Source organism: Equus quagga, chromosome 18 (assembly GCF_021613505.1).
Source record: "Equus quagga isolate Etosha38 chromosome 18, UCLA_HA_Equagga_1.0, whole genome shotgun sequence".
Classification (NCBI taxonomy): domain Eukaryota; kingdom Metazoa; phylum Chordata; class Mammalia; order Perissodactyla; family Equidae; genus Equus; species Equus quagga.
This window is the reverse complement of record NC_060284.1, coordinates 5,748,952-5,767,968: the sequence shown is the minus strand read 5'-3', so window position 1 is coordinate 5,767,968 and position 19,017 is coordinate 5,748,952. Positions and strand designations below refer to the sequence as shown.

General features: G+C 46.8%; 1 protein-coding gene across 3 annotated transcripts in view; it reads left to right on the top strand.

Moving 5' to 3' along the window:
- The window catches only part of SLC35D1 (solute carrier family 35 member D1), a 51,935-nt gene that overhangs the window by 26,934 nt on the left and 5,984 nt on the right, over window positions 1-19,017 (top strand). For all 3 annotated transcript variants that reach the window (XM_046645710.1, XM_046645708.1, XM_046645709.1), the window contains 3 exons: window positions 2,106-2,173; window positions 3,296-3,374; window positions 6,439-6,521. In XM_046645710.1, coding sequence (XP_046501666.1) covers window positions 2,106-2,173; window positions 3,296-3,374; window positions 6,439-6,521 — 230 coding nt within the window. The remainder of the gene's footprint in view (window positions 1-2,105; window positions 2,174-3,295; window positions 3,375-6,438; window positions 6,522-19,017) is intronic.

Sequence of the window (19,017 nt, the reverse complement as noted above, 5' to 3'; positions counted from 1 at the left end):
TTGTCCACCCCACTGCCCCTGGCAACCGCCATTCTACTCCCTGTTTCTACAAGTTTGGCTTTTTTAAGATTCCACATATAAGTGAGATCATACAGTATTCATTTTTTTCTGTTTGACTTATCTCACTTTGCATAATTCCCTGAAGGTCTATCCATGTTGTTGCAAATGGCAGGATCTCCTTCTTTTTCATCGCAGAATAGTATTCCGTTGTATATATATCCCATTTTCTTCATCCGTTCATCTGTAGGTGGACACTTAAGTTGCGTCCATATCTTGGCTGTTGTGTGTAATGCTGCAGTGAACATGGGGTTGCAGAAGCTCTTGAGAGTCTGACTTCATTTCCATTGGATATATACCCAGAAATGAGATTGCTAGATCACATGGAAGTTCTATTTTTAATTTTTTGAGGAGCCTCCGTACTGTTCTCCACAGTGGCTGCCCCAGTTCACATTCCCACCAGCAGTGCCCCGCCTTCCCGTTTCTCCACCTCCTCTCCGACACTTGTCTCTCATGTTTTTGATAGTAGCCGTTCTGACAGGCATAAGGTGATATCTCATTATGGTTTTGATTTGCATTTCTCTGATGGTTCGTGATGTTGAGCACCTTTTCATGTACCTGTTTGGCCGTTTGTATGTCTTCTTTGGAAAAATGTCTACTTAGGTCTTCTGCCCATTTTTAATTGGATTATTTGGTTTTTTGCTGTTGAGTTGTATGAGTTCCTTATATATATTGGATGTTAACCCCTTCTCAGATAAATGGTTTGTACACATTTTTTTCCCATTGCCTTTTCATTCTGTTGATGTTTCTTTTGCCATGCAGAAGCTTTTTAGTGTGATGTACTCCTTCTTACTTATTTTGCTTTTGTTGTTTATGCTTTTGGTGTCATATCCAAAAAACTGTTTCCAAGACGAGTGTCAAGGATCTTTCCCCCTGTGTTTTCTCTTAGGAATTTTATGGTTTTAGGTTGGAATTTCTTTATCATGGTTGTAATGGTGGTTACATAGTATATACATTTGTCAAGACTCATTGAGGTATACACTTAAAATTGGTGAATTTTCCTTTTTATATGTTATGCCTCAACAAAGAAAGAACGTCTGCTGTTTTGTCAAGTGCTCTGTTAGGAATATGAGTAGCTAATGTGAAGTGGGTCCTTTCCCGGAGCTCACAGTCTGCAGACACAGTGGAGAAGGACCGCGGTTCAGAGAGATCAGAGCGTTGGAGAGAAGCACCGTAGGCACAGAGGAGGGAGTTCTGGATGAGGGGAAGCCCACAGAGTCGCTGCCTGAGTTTTAGCTTGTTGGGTGAACAAGAGTCAGATGAGTGTTGCGGGAAGGGCATTCCAGGCAAAGGCACTGAGTGTGAAACTGCGTGTTCTGTTTCATCAGCCACAAGGAGCTGGGTATTGCTGGAGCCCTGGAGCTCTGAGATTTATGTCCACATGGCCAGAATTGAAGCTGGACAGGTTGGCAGGGAGCTAAAAGGTGGACTGTTTCTCAAATTTGCTTATGAGCCTCATTGCAAGAGAAGTGGTGTACTTGAGAGGGACACCCTCCCTCTGGCTTAGAGTTGAGGTGATCAGTGCACCCTTTTATTTCTCTTCATTCCTTTCCTTTTGGCTTAAAAAACAAAACAACAACAAAAACCTTGCATTTACAATTAACTGTTTTAAAATAGTAATTCTCCCTGGAGAGACCTCAGCTGAATTTGTGTAACTCAGGCTGTCCTTGAGCTTTTACACATTCAGAGAGGAACTATGTGTTGATGTTTGAGAAAGCCTTTCAGACCAGCCGTCTGGGGGAGCTCTGAGACCACAGGATGTGGCTTGTGCCTACGGGCACATACCAGTCTCTTTGTACCAACAGGGAGCAGTGAGAAGCTCCCTCACATTACAGTTTGCAAAGGAGTGAATCTTCTGAAACTGCTTGTTGGTGCAACTCCATTTGTATGAAATTGTGGAACATGACTGTTGGTGGCGTGATGCGGAGAAGTGTGTGTGTGTGTGTGTGTCTAGTGGGAGTGGGTGCAGAGCTGGATTTTGACTCGTGACTGGAACAGCTGATTTTGAGGGCCTGCTCTAAAATCGGATGCTTTCTCGTGTATTACAGGCAATGGATTTTGAAGGCTGGGCCGACACCCTCTTTCTCCTGCAGTTTACACTCTCCTGTGTGATGGGGTAAGCCTTTTCTGCCTTGTTAGCAGGTGGTTTTCCTAGAGAAATTTCTTCTAGAGTCCTTTTGCCTCATTCCCCAGTATCCTATTCTGTCTCTTGATTGTGTCAGCATAGGATGTTAACCCCTCACATTCAGGTGATTTCACAGCCCTTGGGATTGTGGCCTCAGGGCTACTGAACTGATCTCAAAGTCATGCTTAGGATGGAGAAAATAAACTAGTATCTACCCAATAACCTAGTATGTGATAAGCACCATTATATTTCAACATGCGTTCTTTTATTTCATTCCTACATTAACTATTTTACAGATAGTGTTGCCCCTTACCTGTGAGAAAGCAGGCTCGGAACCCAGGTGAATTGTCTTAGTTTGTAGTTAGCAGGTGGCAGTGGCAGCCTTTGAATCGGGGGCCGTTTGACTGCTCTCTGCCGTGTTGTCTTCCCCTTAGAAGGGTGTGTGTGGAGGGCAAGTGCATGTCCTCTTCTCACCTCCATAGAGCTCTCACGTGTTCCTTCTTCAGCCATCCATCCAGGTGACATTTCTCCCTGGGTCTGGCACAGGCCTGGCACACGGTGAGAGGGTGCTTGAGACTAAAGTTGACAGGGCACCTTAGTACTGAGTCGGGCTCAGCAGCCTCAGTGTAAATCTGAGTTCCAGCGGCTGCCACGTAGTTGTTAAGGGAACCTAGATCCCTTCATGAAGTAGTTCTGATTTGGTTTTCTTCCATCTGTAAGACTCTCTCTGGCCTTCGCCCTGGTCCGGAGGTCCTGTTGTCCTCAGGGGAGGCGCACAGCCCAGCTGGGCTCTGTGTGCTCTGAGCTCTCTGTTTGGGTTAGAGGAGTAGGAGCATGATCTAAAAAGGGTACTCAGGGTTGTGAAGGATGGTCTCCAGATTTTGGTGAGGATAACTGGGAAAACACCTGGTCAGGAAATGCACATGTGTTTCTCTTTCGTGACATTTTAAAAGTCTGCAGCTGCGGAACATGCAGGCTGAGGTGGGGAAAGCTCACAGTCGGTGGTGGAAAGTGGCAGCCCGGCCAGCACTGGCCGTTTCTCTTGGCTACAGATTATTATGAAGTAAGCAGCTGGGTCTTACTTAGAAGATGCCTGTTCCTTCTGTGTTCCAGGTTTATCCTGATGTATGCCACAGTGCTCTGCACTCAGTATAATTCTGCTCTTACGACCACCATAGTTGGCTGTATTAAGGTGAGTTGAAAAAATACTGTTATCTTTTGGGTACCTGCTTTATTTGACACTTGTTCCTCTAAAATAAGTCTGGCTATGGCCTTAAGCCCCATAATCCTTATTTCCTCACATATTGTCTTGACAGTTTGACAGCTTGTGGTAATGGTTTCTGAAGCAATCTTTTAGAACTCGAGTGCACAGTCTCCACTTTCTGTCAGCTTAGCTCTGAGGAATGTGGGAAAAGGAGCGTGGGTTAGCGTGAGGACGGATTCGGCCTGCGTCAGACAGGGCAGACGGCGGCTCAGCACTGAGGCCTGTCCCTTTAACCTCTAGTGGGAACGGGTTTGTTCTCTGCCTCACTGGGTTCTGGCTGTTTTGTAGGGAAAGGATGCCTGCCAGAAGCTAATCAAGGGAGTGTTCCTCTGTGGGAGCCAAACCTTGAATGGGCCACTTTTAAAAGCTGACATTTCCAGTGATGTCATTTCCTCCTGATCATTCCATTTGAGGGAGGCTCATTTGTCATCAGCCAGGAGGGCCAAGTGCACTTGGAGATTGAGCTGAAGTTAGTGGCATGAAGCCCGAGGCCTCTCTCGTCGGACTTTGTGATTCTCATGCTTTAAGATCCGCAAGGCCACTGCGTGCCTCACTTCCACAGTGTTAGCAAGGGAGGCTGGCTCTCTAAAAGGTGAGGCCGAGGCAGATCCTTGGTCACCGGGAGGAGGTTGTGGTGCCCTTGGGACTTTCTGATGCCCCATCTGTCAGTGGTGAGGGGAGCAGTGGCAGAATAAGGTTTTACTGCCTCGCCATGTTGCCTCTGCACGCCTCATGCATGCTGCCCACCTCATGCGTACTGCCCACCTCATGCGTGCTGCCCACCTGACCTCTAGAAACTGGATTTGGGTTAAAACTCCACGAAGTCTGTGGCTTCAAATCATGGCATTGGAGAGTTTGTGTGAATAGAATTCTAAATTAAGCTGTAACAAGTGGGTTGTGTGAATTCCATGAAAGCTGGAGACAGTTCGTCTGCGTTCTGAGGCCTGGGCTGGCCGAGGCAGCTTTAGCCCCCGGACGGACGCGCTCTCAGCTCTGTTTGGTTATGTAAAGTGAACGCTTCCAGAGCACAGTGGATGGCTTGCATCTGCTGAAGGAGAACAGCAGGAACACAAGGAGCAGGGCAGTTCGTACTGTGTTTTTAGCCAAGGACAAGGATGGTGGGAAAGCCTGTGTTTAATGTTACTAATTCAGCCTCTTTGCTTAGACTTTTAGTGTACTTTATTGTTATAGCGTGGGGCACAACAATGTGTTCGTTAACATAGAGTCCAGTACTTTTCTTTTGATATCTCCTCCTCCCTATACTAGTCCAAGAACCCTATGGACTTAGTCCAAAGGGATCAGTTTACTTCCAAACTCTAGAGGGAGGGAATAAGCTCGATTGTCTGATTAGTTTACAGTTTCTGTGGCTTCTCACGCCTACTGGGGTCGCTGTCGAAGGACGGCTTGCACTTTCAGACATGTGGGATGCGCTGACGCCCTGGCCGGTCAGGGCCCCGGCCAGAGTGGGGCTTCTTCCGTTAGCCTCCCTGGGTCATTGTTCCCCCAGGGGCTTTAAGCCCATAAACCCTTGTGTCAGCATTCTGTGTTTCTCTTAAGTGTTGGGGGAAATTACTTAGGATAGCTAGTTAAAAGTGGAAATTCCTAGGCCTAACCCAGATATGTTGACTCAGAATCTCTAAAGTAGAGCCTGGAAATCATCGGTTTTGACACGGTTTCCAGGCGACTCTCAGGTGTGCTGGAATTTGAGAATTGCACTTAGTTTTGAACTAGCAGCGTGGACTCTTCTGAGCTTCCTGTAAGCTCTGCTTTGGGGATGTTGTGGTCTTTTCCTGATAGCAAACCTTGGTTAGGATGCCCTTATAACACACCCACAGTTTTTCTAACTTCTGACTGATTTTGAGCAACAAGGATTGGGTTCTCTGTTTTTTCCCCCGTCTAAAGTTCTCTGGGCAGTTTATGCAGATTGTTCGGCCCTCTCCCTGGATCTCTGCGTTCTGGGAGAAGTCCTGTTCCGCACTTTTTGGCTTGCTTACTGGCCTTGTTTACTGTTTCATGGGATTTAATTTTATTTTTTCCTCTCAAATACTAAGAAAATCCACTCTAAAGTAACTTGCTGTGTCCATCGCTAGGCCTAGAAGAGGCTGATGTAATTTTCAATGCTCTCTCAAAGGGCAACCCGTTATAAAAATAATTCTGAAGTTTGTTTTGACCTTTTTAAAACACTGTGGTGCTTTACTTTCTGCTTCAGAGGCCTAATCCAGGAGAGCCCAGGTACTTAAAATGCTTGTGACATTTACCGTTTATGGCAGTAACAGCAGAGGGAGGCAGGGACTCATGGATGTAAAGGAAAGGAGGTTGGGGAGAATTGAATAAAAGTTTAAACTTTGGAAAACTTTTATTTCACGTTTGTGGTCTGAGGGTAATTAAAAAGGAGCCAGATACGCCGAGATGTCGACAGCTGGCAGTTTAAGGGAGTCAGGAAAGGCGATTTTAGGAACCTACTTTAGGTGACTTCCTGTGTGTTTTTTAAGATAAATCAAGGAAGATTCCTCTAAAAACAGTCTTCAAGTTGGGGAACTCTGCTCCGTCCCCTTTCTCCTTTTCAAAAGATGCTGCCTGTGAGCAGGTCGTCCTCCTTCGTTCTGCCCTCACGAGGCGGTGGTTGTCCAGTGGGAGGTGACTGACTGTGCCTCACTGTTTTCCCCGGCAGCAGCAGCATCTTCTCTGTTGAGGTTCACGGTGTCAGCCCTGTCACGGGGCGGGGGACGTTTGATGGTCTTGTCAGTATTCTGCAGGATTGTGAACGCTTTCAGCTTCTGGAGAGAGAGCCTGAGAAGAGGCTGACCTCATGGTCTCCTTGTTAGTGTTCTTGCTCACGCTGCACTCATTTTAGGATCGGCAGGTTTTTGTTATTGTCTCTTTGTTTTTGTATTTTAAGGGTCGGTATTGGGTCATAGTGTGGATGAGTTTATGTGAATATTGAAAAAGCTCAGTTAAACCTATGTAACAGTATTGCCATTTTTCTTTTTAGAATATATTGATAACTTACATTGGAATGGTCTTTGGTGGAGATTATATTTTCACATGGACAAACTTCATTGGCTTAAATATCAGGTAGGTTAAAATATTTAAATGTAACCACTTTAACAAGTGGGGTTTGGATGCTCACATGATGTTGTAATAAGGTTGGGCTATTGATTGAATCCAGATTTGTTCACTGATTAAACAAACACTTGGGATGCTTACAATTGTGCTGTATATTTAATGTCAGTAGATGATGCTTTTTAAGAAAGGGGGAGAAAACGGTTCCATGTTCTGTGCACAGCATTTGGGGAATCTCTGGGAGTTGAGCTCCTTTTACTCAGCCTTCGGAGAAGAGTCCTTTATTTATTATGCTAGACGGCAGTGCAGTGTTCTCGAAAAAAGAGTGCGCTAAAGAGTACCAGCTCTGTTAGAATTGTTTTAGGTGTATCTGACCTTGGACAGGGCACTGCGTTTCTTTAGACTTTATCTTCATCACTGCCGAGGGTGACTCGTGTGATGGATCTTTCTCAGTTTGAGAATTTTGAATCTCATGGTTTTAAATACTATTGATATACTTAAAAATTCTCAAATTTGTCTTTGGGCTGGACCTCTGTCCTGAACTGTGACTTGTATAGCTAACAGTCTGCTTAATATCTCCAGCTGACATGGCCAAAACTGAACTTCTTATATTTCCTCCAAAGTCTGCTCCAGCCACAGCCTGTACATCTCACTTGATGGAGACTCCATCCTTCCAGCTGCTCAGTTCAGAAACCTGGGAGTCATCCCTGACTCTTGAGTGTTATGCCTGATATCCAGTGTGGTAGCCAGTTCTGGTGGCTCTGCCCCCAGAGTACACCGTCCAGAGCGCCATCTGCACTGGTCGCATCATCACCCAAACCACCACATCACTGTCCATGCTTTCACGCTTGTGTCCTTGCTTTACCTCATCCCCTTCCCCCAGTCAGTTCTCAACAGAGTAGAGAGTGTGTTTCTTGTAAAAGGTAAGTCAGAACATGTCACTCTTCTTTTTACCACCCCGTGCCCCCGTGGCTCTCCATGTCCCAGAGTCCTGACAAGGCACTCCAGGATCTGTTCCCTCGTTACCTCTCCGATTTCGGCCCCTGCTTCTTTTCTTCTGCCTGACTCCACTTCATCCACACAGACCTCCGTGATGTTTCTGTAGAGTGCTGGGCATGCTGTCTCTTAGGGCCTTTGGACAGGATGTTTCCTCTCCCTGGAGCACTGTTCTGCCAGATGCTTGCGTGGCTGTTTCCTCTACCCATGCACGTTTCTGCTCAAATATTCCCTCAAGGAAGTCTGTCCTGACCACCTGACTGAGAACTGCAGCCTGCCCTTCCCCTTCGGGTGCTCCCAAACCCTCTTACTCTGCCTTTCTGTTCGTCCTTTCCAGGGCACTTACTCTCTTTCTAATATACTGTATAATTTGCCCGTTCGTGTTTATTGCCTGTTTTCTGGCTGCCCTGCTAGGATGTGAGTTCCATGAGGGTCGTGATCTCTGCCTATATTGTCCACTGAAGTTTCCCCAGTTCCCAGAATGAATCCTGGTAGTTGCTTAATAAATAGGTGTGTAATGGATTCTATATGGATTGGTGAAAAAGCACTTGGAAACTACAGAACTCTCTCCTAGAATCTGGTGGTATCATCATTTTAATTTTCAGCAAGTTATATAACCTCTCTGAGCTTTTATTTTTTCAAATGTAAGCAAATGATAATACCTATTCTACCTTCCTTATGGATCAATATGAGAATTTAATACTAATATTATTACTTGGCTAATAATTCATTGTTGCCCTTTCCCTGACATTTATTTGCCACTATTGTTGTTTGTCTTTTAGAGGAAAAATCATTTGTTGTTTGTGGGGCAGGAGTTGGTGGGAGGGTGGGTGTGTGGACCTGAGGACGGCATGCTCCAGGAGGAGGGTGAGTGGTGCATCTCAGCCCAGTTCCCAGCTGCGGTCCTGATGCTTGCCGTCCCGGCGACTTTGAGTGAGCTGTTTATCTTTCTGAGCTTCAGTTTCCTTGTGTGTTGCAGATGAAGATACCTTTCTCTTTAGAGCTGATAGAATGAAATAATCTAATGAATGGAAGGTGCCTGATTCACTGGTTGCTCTCTATGCTTAGTAAATGTCAGTTTCTTTCATTAACGTCTGTGAGTAAGGGCCAGGATAAGAGGAGCAGCACAGTGAACTAGTTCTGATCTGGACGTGGCCAGTAATCTGGATTAAATCTGGATTGAAGAATCATATGACACCGTGTAGACCTGACTCAGAGATGTCTTGATTTTCTGTTTGTCCCCTTCAGGTACCATTTTGGCTTCACCAGAATGGAGCAAAAGCTTCTGTTTGCATTTTCAGATCTCTGCAGTTCAAGTCTCTTATAAGATAACACAGTGGCTTAGAAGAAAGGTTAGGTGTCTTTTCACATTGCAGGCTGTTTTAAAAACACTTCAGTGCCTGAGTATGTTGACTCTTAGAACTTAGGTCAGCCTGACATGTATCGAATCCAACATTTCGAGCATTCTCGCAGTGGAATTTCCTTTTGCGTCAGATCGTTCTGGCTAAACAGTACCATTTTGCTAGCAAGGTAGTTGATAATGATGTCATTGGTACTCTGTCCCTATGTAGTATTTTTAATAATTTGTAATTGCTGTCACGTTTTATTATAATCAATTTTACATGTCATGTCTAATCCCTGTTTCGTTATAAGGTTAGGGAGAAGGAAGTGATGTACTTAGCCAGTCAGCATTCCAATTATTTGCCGAGTTGGGAGTAGAATCCAGGTGACCTTGTGTTCAAATACTCTTTCCATTACAGTGTGCTTTTCAGCTTTTGTAAAGTATATATTGTCTAATTTTTTTTCACTTTTTCTCTTTAAAATGAAAATTATGGTTTTACTGTTTACTTTTTTTGACTTCCACTAGTTGGTAAGCAGACTCATAGGTTGTGGACATTACTTTTATTTTTTTTAGTGTAAAACCCAAACTTCAAGTGACTAATTACTAGATTTCACTTTGATTGGAAATGGTGTCGGTCTGTTCTTGGCTGACTGCACTTTGAAGGAAATCACTAATTGAACGGTATTCTTAAAGGATTCTGTGATTGAACCCAGATACGTCTCACTCCCTCCAACCTGCCCCGTGTCTGCTGTTTCAAGAAGAGTTTGAATAGCGCTCCTGGTCAGGTTCCAGTGCGGGAAGCCAGCGGTGTGCGCTGGTGGCTTCTCAGGCTCCATCCAGGTTTGATTCTGTGACCTGAGGAGGCTCTTTTCCGTAGGGCTCTCTTGGGAGCCTTGCTGTCCCCAGCCCCGTTAAAGGCCTCTTCCATGGCCGGTTGTGAGTGCTCCCCAGGCCCACAGCAGTGGAGGGGAGGACCCGGGGGGGCAGCGAAGGGTGGTGCGCGTGGGCGTGTGTGTGTCCGTCGGAGGCTGGGCTCGGGCCTGAGCAACACAGCCTTTCCGGGCAGCGCTTTGTCACTCAGAGCTGCCCAGGCTAGACTCTGAGAATCTCTGCAACTCATCTGTGTCTGGGATTCTTTTTTTTCTTCTGTTTTTTAAAAAAATTAATATATGATTTAAATACAATAAAAGTCGCCCCTTTAAAAAACAATCCAGCCTTCTAAAAATCAATAAAGCAATTATAATTTTAAAAAAGTCCCGCCTTTTTAGTGTACGGTTCTGCGAGTTTTGACAAATGCAGACAGTCATGTAACTACTGCTACCACGTTCAAGATATAAGACAGTTGTATACCTTCTAACCTCCCCATGTGCCGTTGCACTGACCTCTCCCCTGCCCTCAGCCCCTGACAAGGATCTGTTTTCTGTCCATTTCGTGTCCAGAATGTCATATAGTGATACATAACCTTAGGTAGCTTTTGGTCTGACTTCTTTCACTTAACGTGGCATTTGAGATTCTGCCTTGTTCTATATATATCAATAGTTTGTACCTTTTATTGCTGAGTATTATTCCATTAAGGATTTATCAGTTGTTTCTCCACTCACCAGCTGAAAGACATTTCGGTAGTTCCCAGTTTTAGCTGTTTTGTATTAGCTGCTAAAACATTTGCTTTGAAGTTTATGTGTGAACATAAGTATTCATTTCCCTTGGGTAAATACCTCAGAGTGGAATTCCTGGGTTGTATGGTAAGTGTGTGTTTAACTTTATAAGAAATTGCCAAACTATTTTCAAAAGTGTGCATAGCATTTTGAATAACCACCAGCCCTGTATGAGAGTTCCAGTTGCTCCACATCCTGCCCTTGGTGTTGTCACTTTGTTTTCTAAATTCTAGCGATTCAAATAGATTTTAGTGGTATCTCATTGTGGTTTTAGTTTTCCTCATGGTTAATGATGTTGAGTGTCTTTTCATGTGCTTATTTGCCATCTGTATATATTCTTTGGTAAAATGGCTCTTCAAATATTTTGCCCATTTTTTTTTTTTAAGATTTATTTTTTTCCTTTTTCTCCCCAAAGCCCCCCAGTACATAGTTGTATATTCTTCGTTGTAGGTCCTTCTAGTTGTGGCATGTGGGACGCTGCCTCAGCATGGTCTGATGAGCAGTGCCATGTCCGCGCCCAGGATTCCAACCAATGAAACACTGGGCCGCCTGCAGCGGAGCGCACGAACTTAATCACTCAGCCACGGGGCCAGCCCCTATTTTGCCCATTTTTTAAAAATTGGGTTATTTGTTTTCTTAATGAGTTTTGAGTGTTCTTTATATATTGTAGATACAAGTCCTTTATATGATATGTGATTTGCAAGTATTATTTTCCAGTCTGTGGCCTGTCTTTTCATTTTCTTAACAGTCTCTTTTGAAAAGCAAATTTTTAAAATTGTAGTAAAGTCTGATTTATCAGTTTTTTCTTGTATGGGTTGTGCTTTCAGTGTTGGATCTAAGAAATCTTTGCCTAAGCCAAAGTCACAAAGACTCTCTTCTATTTTCTTGTAGAAATTTTATAGTTTTGGGTTTAAAGTTAGTTATATAGCCTATGTGATGTGAGGTCTGGATGAAGATTCTTTTTATTGTGTGTATGTTTTTTAATATAAATATCCAATTATTCCACTACTTTTTGTCGAAAATACTATTCTTTGTTGAATTGACTAGTTCTTCATAACAGTCTTTGGAAGTTCTTTTATTATCAGTGTTTTATAAATGAGGGGGCCGAGGCTTCAAGAGGGTAGGTAAGTGGAGCACATCCTGGACATGTGCGATGAGCCTGTCTCAGTCTGCCAGGCACTGTGCTCTAGAGAGACACGATGCTTCCCTTGCATCTGCCAGCATCACACAGTGAGTAAGTCATGTCGTGAGGACTGTAACGAGATGTATTGGACTCCAGAGTCCAAGTTCTCACCTCTTAATGCATTGTCATTCACTAAATGACTTGAATGATTATAATGTCGCCTAGTAAATCATATGTGTATCCAACGCCGCTTTAGATTTTCAGCTATTTGGGGCCAGAAATCACTTGTCTTATTTAAAGTTGTGTCAGTGTTTATCAGTGCCTGGCCCATAATAGGCATTCAGCTAGTAATAATAGTAGCAAAATACTAGCCAGTGTTGTTTTTGTGTACTTGGCTAGGCATTGTCCTAGGTTCTCCGTACTCCGTCTTTATGACAGCCCTGTGAGGTAGATACTGTGAACATTCCGTTTCACAGAGGGGCTGAGAAACTGGCCCATGGTACCCAGCTGGTGAGTATCCAGTCTGTGATTTGCCCTCCCAGTCTTCTTTCTTAACCACAGTCTAGTGAATGGTGAAGAGATGACTGAATTATTGTCTTTTCGTATCCTTTCGTGATATGTCATCACACTGGTACATACTCAAGCCAGCCTCCTTTTGTGTGACAAAAACCATTTGACTGTAGCTTCTGAGGCCAAAGCAGGGTCTGCACAGCTCCGGGATGGGGCAGGGTGCAGTGCAGCCCGGAGTCGAGCTCCAGAGCTTCCTGAGGCCCTGGGACCAGCTGACTCTGTCCAGCACCTGAATCGACAGGTCCCTCATTTTGGACTCCTTTGCCTGTTTCCTTCGAAGTGAGTGTTGCTGCTTAGTTCCAGACTGCTTCTCCTCCTGCGTGGTTCCATCCTGGTAGACTCTCTTCTGGTTCCAGGCTTCTAAAGTAAGGACATAGCATTTCCTTGGCTCAGTGTCCTCTCGTTTGAAGTGAGAAAATGCCACGTTTTGATTTATCGGTTAGTTGCTGCTGATGGAACATCTCCTGGGCTATGTACAGAGTTTATTGTATTATATATAGCTGTTATATAACTGGCATCTCACTGGAATAACTTGCACTTTTGAATAGTAAGTACAGAGATTAGCTAGGCCTTGGTGATACCATAATTCCTGACAGCAGAACACTGAACTGGAATATAGCAAAAAATCAAGGCTCCGTTGCTGCCGCTGCCGCTCGTGAGCTGGAGTCGTCTGTCCTGATTCTGCCACTGCACCTCCCTGGTTCACCCTGACGCAGTCCTGTGGAAACTGCCCTGTGGCCAGCAGGTGTGAAGTTACTTTGCAGGAGACGTAAGACATTTGAAGGAGCTTCCTCCAGGTGTAGAAAACACGTAAAATACACGATCCTTTTAGTTCTGATGGCAGTCCTCCACCCACATTTTAGGGATTTTTCAGAGGCTGGAAAGAAACAGGAGTACACAGGTAGGGGAGAAAATGCGGGAAATGCTTGAGTGGTTTGAGCCCCAGGCTGAAGAGTAGGACTGAAGATGTCAAGAAAGCAAAGCAAGGGCTGTTTTTAAATATGTGAGAGATCCCCTCCTTTGCAAAAACCAGACAGTAAGACTAGGTAGGAAACAGTTTCTAGGCTTGTATTCTCTTTTCCCCTTACTGTTCTCTAGTGCAGTCTTTAAAAAAACCCCTACCTGTTTGTCCTTGGAGCCTCACCAGAATCCTCATCTTAAAGCGAGCGTTTGCCTGACTCACGTCAGTTAACGAAGCAAAGAATATTCTTGTCGGCCCATGAGTTCCAAAGAACATCAGAATGGGATTGGAGAGCCTTTTATTTTCTGAATTTCCTCCTGGGTAAATTCCTAAAACTCCCATGCAGATGGACTGGTCCCCATGGCGGCCAGACTCCTGTGACTCAGGTCCTTCTGCAGTACATGTCCAGACCAGCACTTACCCTGGAACGTAAAGGACGTGAACACGGGTCCGGAAGGCAGCAGGTGGGCGTTAGTGTTCCTTCAGCACCTGGTGCCTGATGCCACCACCTTTACGCTGTTGCCTCAGGTAAGCATCCCGAAGTTCACACGATCGTGCAGTCGAGGCTCAGAGAGGTGGAATAACTTCCCCAAGGTCACACAGCTACCATACTGAGAAGCAGAGCTGAGATTCTGACCCTGATCTGACTCAGTCTTCCTCAGGGTGTAGCCGCTTGTGGGCGCAGGGGTAAGAGATTAACCTGCCCCTCTTTGTTTGAAGGTTCCCAGAGTCTCCTTGCTTACCTCTGGCCTTACCGCTGATTCGTGTGGAGGCTCCTGCCTCTCGTGGGGCAGGGGGAGAATCAGAACTGTTGAGCCCCTTCTGTACGCGTGTGCAAGGGAGGGACTGCTTTGTGCCCTGAAGCCGCGGGCTAATTTTATCTTCAGGGAGTTTGTGATCCAGCTGTGAGGACTCATTTACTCGTAACAAACGTGTCCTAGAGACCTGCCACGTGCTGAACACCGCCTCAGGCAGTGGGGATAGAGCTGCTCTCAAAACTGTTGCCCTTTCTGGCGTCCCCTTGGTGGGGGAGACAGGATGAGCGAAGGTAACTGAGGGAGGTGATTGCTGGTGACAAGTGTCAGCCGTGGTAATAGTAATGGAGAGAGTAGAGCAGGGAAGGGGGCTGGCAGCCTCGCGGGGTGGGGGTGCTCCCTGAGACCTAGAAATGGAGGGAACGAGCCACACTGATTTCTGGAGGGAAGAGGAAATGAAAAGGCACTGAAGTGGGAGTGTGCCAGATGTGTACAAGTCACAAAGAGGAGGCCAGTGTGGCGGGAGTGGAGTGAGTGAAGCGAGATGGGCTGCAGAGGTAATGAGGCGGAAGGGCAGACTGAGGACCACCGTTAATAGATAGGAAGATGTGGGTGGATTTTAAATAGAGGAATGATGTGATCTGGCAGTTTTATTTTATTTTATTTTTGGTGAGGAAGATTGGCCCTGAGTTAACATCTGTGCCAGTCTTCCTCTGTTTTGTATGTGGGACGTGACCACAGCATGGCTTGATGAACGGTGTGTAGGTCTGCACCCGGGATCTGAACCCATGAACCCCAGGCCGCCGAAGCAGTGTGTGCGCACTTAACCACCATGCCACTGGGTCAGCCCTGTGACTTAGTTTTAATCGGCTCACTCTGGCCACTGTGTTGAGGTTAGATGAATAAGGAGAGAAAGTGTGAAATGATTATGTTAACAGCAGTGGCTTTCATTTATATAGGAATCATATGGCATTTATAATAACATTAGGCATTTATGTGGCATTAATAATAGCAGTGAGGAGGCATTTTCTATACATTCTCTCCAAAGAGCTTTCAACAGCTGTTGTCACACAAGCATTGCAAGGTAGCTGTGCAGACTGGCTCTGGTAATAAAGGTGGTGGTTGTCTCAGGAACTGAATCACACAGAGATTTGCTGGGAGGCGTTCACTGAAGAAAGGGTCCTTAGGCTAGGCCTTGACCAGTAGGTGGGACTTAGAGAGGTGGGCGAGAAGGGTGGGTATCCAGCCATGAGTGCTGTGGCAGCAGAAGCGTGGAGCTGGAAGTGCAGGTGGGAGGTGGGCAGCGGGTGCCCCAGGAGGGCCAGAGGAGGAGGTGTTGCACGAGGGTGACACTGGACAAGCAGACTGAGGCCACGTGTGGGAGGTCTCCTAGCAGAGGAAGAATGAGCGCCCAACCAGGAGACGCTCTGAGAGCTGCTGACAGGCCACAGGTGGTAGAGGTTAGGTCGAGGCTTGCTCACGCACAGACGGTAGAGGCCTGGTCGGGTTAACCAAAACCAGGAAGGCCTCCGAGCTGAGGGCTCCTTGGCTTCTGGGTGAACGGCTGTGGGGCCACGCGGAGTGGAGAAGCAGCTGCCACCACCGCCTTCTTCCTGCGTTCGGCAGGACCAGCCCTGCTGTGCTTGGCGCCTCGACTTGCACCTCTGTTGCGTGTCTGCTGTGTGCTGATTAACCTTTGAAGTGATCGCTTGTCCTGTTAGGTAATTTGAGTATGTAGCTTAGTTCAGTAGAATTTAATTCTCGCTTCAGTCCTGTACGAGTGGTGTTCTGCTCGCCGTTTCACAGATGAGAGAAGTAAGGCTCTGAGCGGTTGAGTAACTGCCTCCACGTCACAGACCTTTGTAGATGTCGGAGTACACAGTTATTTTGCTCCCCGCTGTGTCACCTCTGTGTTTCTCTCTGTTCAGGTTGGAAAGCTCTGGAAGGTGAGCAGTACAGAGGCAGTACAGCTGTGCTTTGTCTGGCTGGTGAGAAAGATGAGGAAGGACGCCCCAGTAGCTGCCCTCTGGGCGTAAGGGGGCGTCCCTCTCCACCGACGCAAGGATGTACCCGGGGGCCCGGCTTCGGTTATTGGGCAGGAGCTGTGTCTGTTAGGAAACAGCAGTAGGAGTCAAACTGTCTTGGTCCCTAGATTTTGATGTGGATGGACGTGTTTTACATCTGGAATATAAAAGGCAGGGGCTGACCTAAGAGGCGAGCTACGTGCTAGACTGACGTGTCCGCTACGGGGGAGATGGAGGCAGCGGCCCCTGGGCTCCTCCCGCCTGGCCTGGGGCGGCGTCCTGAAGGCATCTGTAGCATTGTAGGACGGATATCTCATTGTCCGAGCCTGGTGAATGTGTCTGTGGCTGTCCATCTTGGGGACAGGTAGGTGGTGTTCTCATGGCCTTGGAAGCTCCGCATGGGGCAGGGCAGATGAAGAGGCCGGGCTCAGCACTCTGCAGGCAGCCATCGGTCTCCTCACTGGGCCCTGTCTTTTCCTTCTCTCTGTCTCCTGGCTCTGTCTGCCACAGCAGGTCTCAGGGAGATAATAGTTGGTACCACTGTGATCTGAATATTAGGCAGATGGAGAATTGCTTGAGCTTTTAAAAAAATGAATCTTTAGGATGGTTGACTTTATAAGTACCAATTTCACAGTACCAGAAGTCGTCAAGTTTAATGTGAATATTTATGGAGTCAGTAGATTAATGAGAAGTTATTTGTTTGAAGTGGTAGAAGGTCCTGATTCAGAATCGCTTGGCAGTGATGTATAAAAATTCAGATGTAGGCCCTTCTCCCCAAGATCTTGGCTTTTCCCTTTTTTTCCTCCATCCTTCTCTTCCCCTCCTCCCAGTTTCCTTGAATTCTCAGAGCTGCTGGGAAGCAATTTATATTCCTTTCCAGCATTAACTCATCACTGCTTGGCACATCGTATCCCTGCTGGTGAATATCTGGTTCTCTTCAGGTGATTCAGGAATGGCCATTTCTGAAAACTTAAGTATTTGGTAAGTGAGGAATAAGGATGAAATGAAAAATCTTGTATTATTGCCTCCTGTTGGAACTTGTGAGAATCTGAACAGTGTGTCGTCTTGGATCTCCAGAGTTTAGAGCAGCAGTCTCTGTGTTTTGGTCTGCCTCTGGTTATTTACACAGCCGTGTGGTGTCAGGTTGAGTCTGCACCCGCTGCACCCTGCCTTTTGCTCACAGTGCCTCTGGCCTCTGCTCTGAGAGCCAGCGCTGACGGCAGGGGAGGGAGTCAGGGTTTCCTGCTTGCTCACTGTGTGCCAGGGTTACGGCCTCGTTCTTCATGCATCTTGTCTCATTTACTCCCCTAACAAACCTGGAGAGAGAATATATTCTTGTTTTATTAATACAGGAATAGAATCTCAGAGAAATTAATGTTTGCCGAAGGGCACAGAGCTAGCAGTATATTCAAGGTTTGAGCTGAGACCTAACTCGAGAATCCGTGTTTTTCTTGTTACAGTAACTACCCAGGGGTGTCAGGTCCAGGATCACCAGAAGGACCAAGCCGAGAGTGAGCTCCAGGGCGGTCTTGGTCATCTTCTGTACTCCCTGCTCCATTGTTTCTCTCCTGGTGAAATCAGCTTAATATGAGCATCAGGTTATCTTGACTGGAGAAGTAAGAGAGCTCAGTGTTACCTGTTAGGTTGTCATGGGAGTCCAGGAAGCTAGAGGAGGGTCGGCCGAAAGAAGGAGCGGTCCTTGGCTGTGTTGTGGGGAGGGGGGCCGGAGGCGCGAGGAGAGTGGTGGTCTGTAGATGTACATGTGAACCTCACAGACTTCCCAGCCTCAGTCCCCCTCACTCAGGGGCCACAGCATGCCTTCTCCTCGGGTCCCGGCCCAGCGACGGCAGATCATCTACATGATGCACCAGAAGAACAGGCAAAGTTTCCAGGAGAGTCAGAGCAAATTCTAAGGAAAAAAAGAGATGGGGAAAAGCTCTCAGACGAAGGATAAAATAGTCTCAGGAGCGCTGCGCAGGGCTGGCTCCGGAGGCTCCGTTCTTCTGTGGGCCATGACGGTGCTCAGGGCAGCAGGTCTTCACTGGGCTGCAGAGCTCCGGGCCTGCACATGCACGAGCGACTCTGACGAGCTAAGACCTGGGGAAATTTCTAGGCCGAGGGGAGCAAGATGAGGACAGGTGCCCGCGATACCAAGTGGAGCGGGGGCCATAAGGGAGAAGCCGTTTCGGGGGGAAATCAGACTGACTGGGCTGGTTCTGCTCCGGCACTAGGATGCCTCGTGATCCTGAGCATGCTATCTGACGACTCTGGGACTCAGTTTCTCCACCTGTAGAAGGAGCACCTTGCAGGAGCGCTGTAGTGGCTGGAGATGTATGTAAAACGCTCGACACCTAGTAGACTTTAATAAATGGTCCCAATTTGATGTTAGTGCTGAGTGCCTGCTCTCGCTTCCTTATTTGTGGGAGCCAGCCCCCTCTCACCCCGCTGCAGGGTCTGCGGCTGGGATCCCGAAGCCCAGAGGAGAGTAGAACTGATTTCAGGTAAGCAGTGAGTTTGTGAGTCAAGTGGTCAGGCAGAAGGTGGAGGCCAAACCCGGGGCAGAGACGTCTGAAAGCAGAGCCCAGACCCGGCCGCCGGCTGGAGACCCAGGGAGTCACGGGTGGCAGGCTCAGTGGCAGAGCAGGTCACGGCCCCTGCTCTCCCCTAGTTTGGGGCTTGGGGCAGGAGGCTGTGTATCCCCCGTGAGTCCCTGTGGAGAAGAGACAAGAGAAACCACTGTCCCCAAAGAGTGAACCCCCCTGGTGGTAGGTGTGGGGGACAAGTGAGTGGTCCAGAGGCTGAGGCCTCAGGTGATAGATCCCCCACTGTGAACGTGATCGTGGTCAGAGAAACCAGATCTCTGAATCTCCCAGGGTCTGCGTGTTCACTTACTGATGGTGATATTTTTCATTCTTATTAAAAATAACATTTTGTCTTGAATGACTATTTTTGAAAATGCAGAAAATGCAAATGAAAAAGTAATCACCTATACAGGCAGACCTCAGAGATATTGGGAGTTCGGTTCCAGACCACCACAGTAAAGCGATTGTCACCATAAAATGAGTCACACGAAATTTTTGGT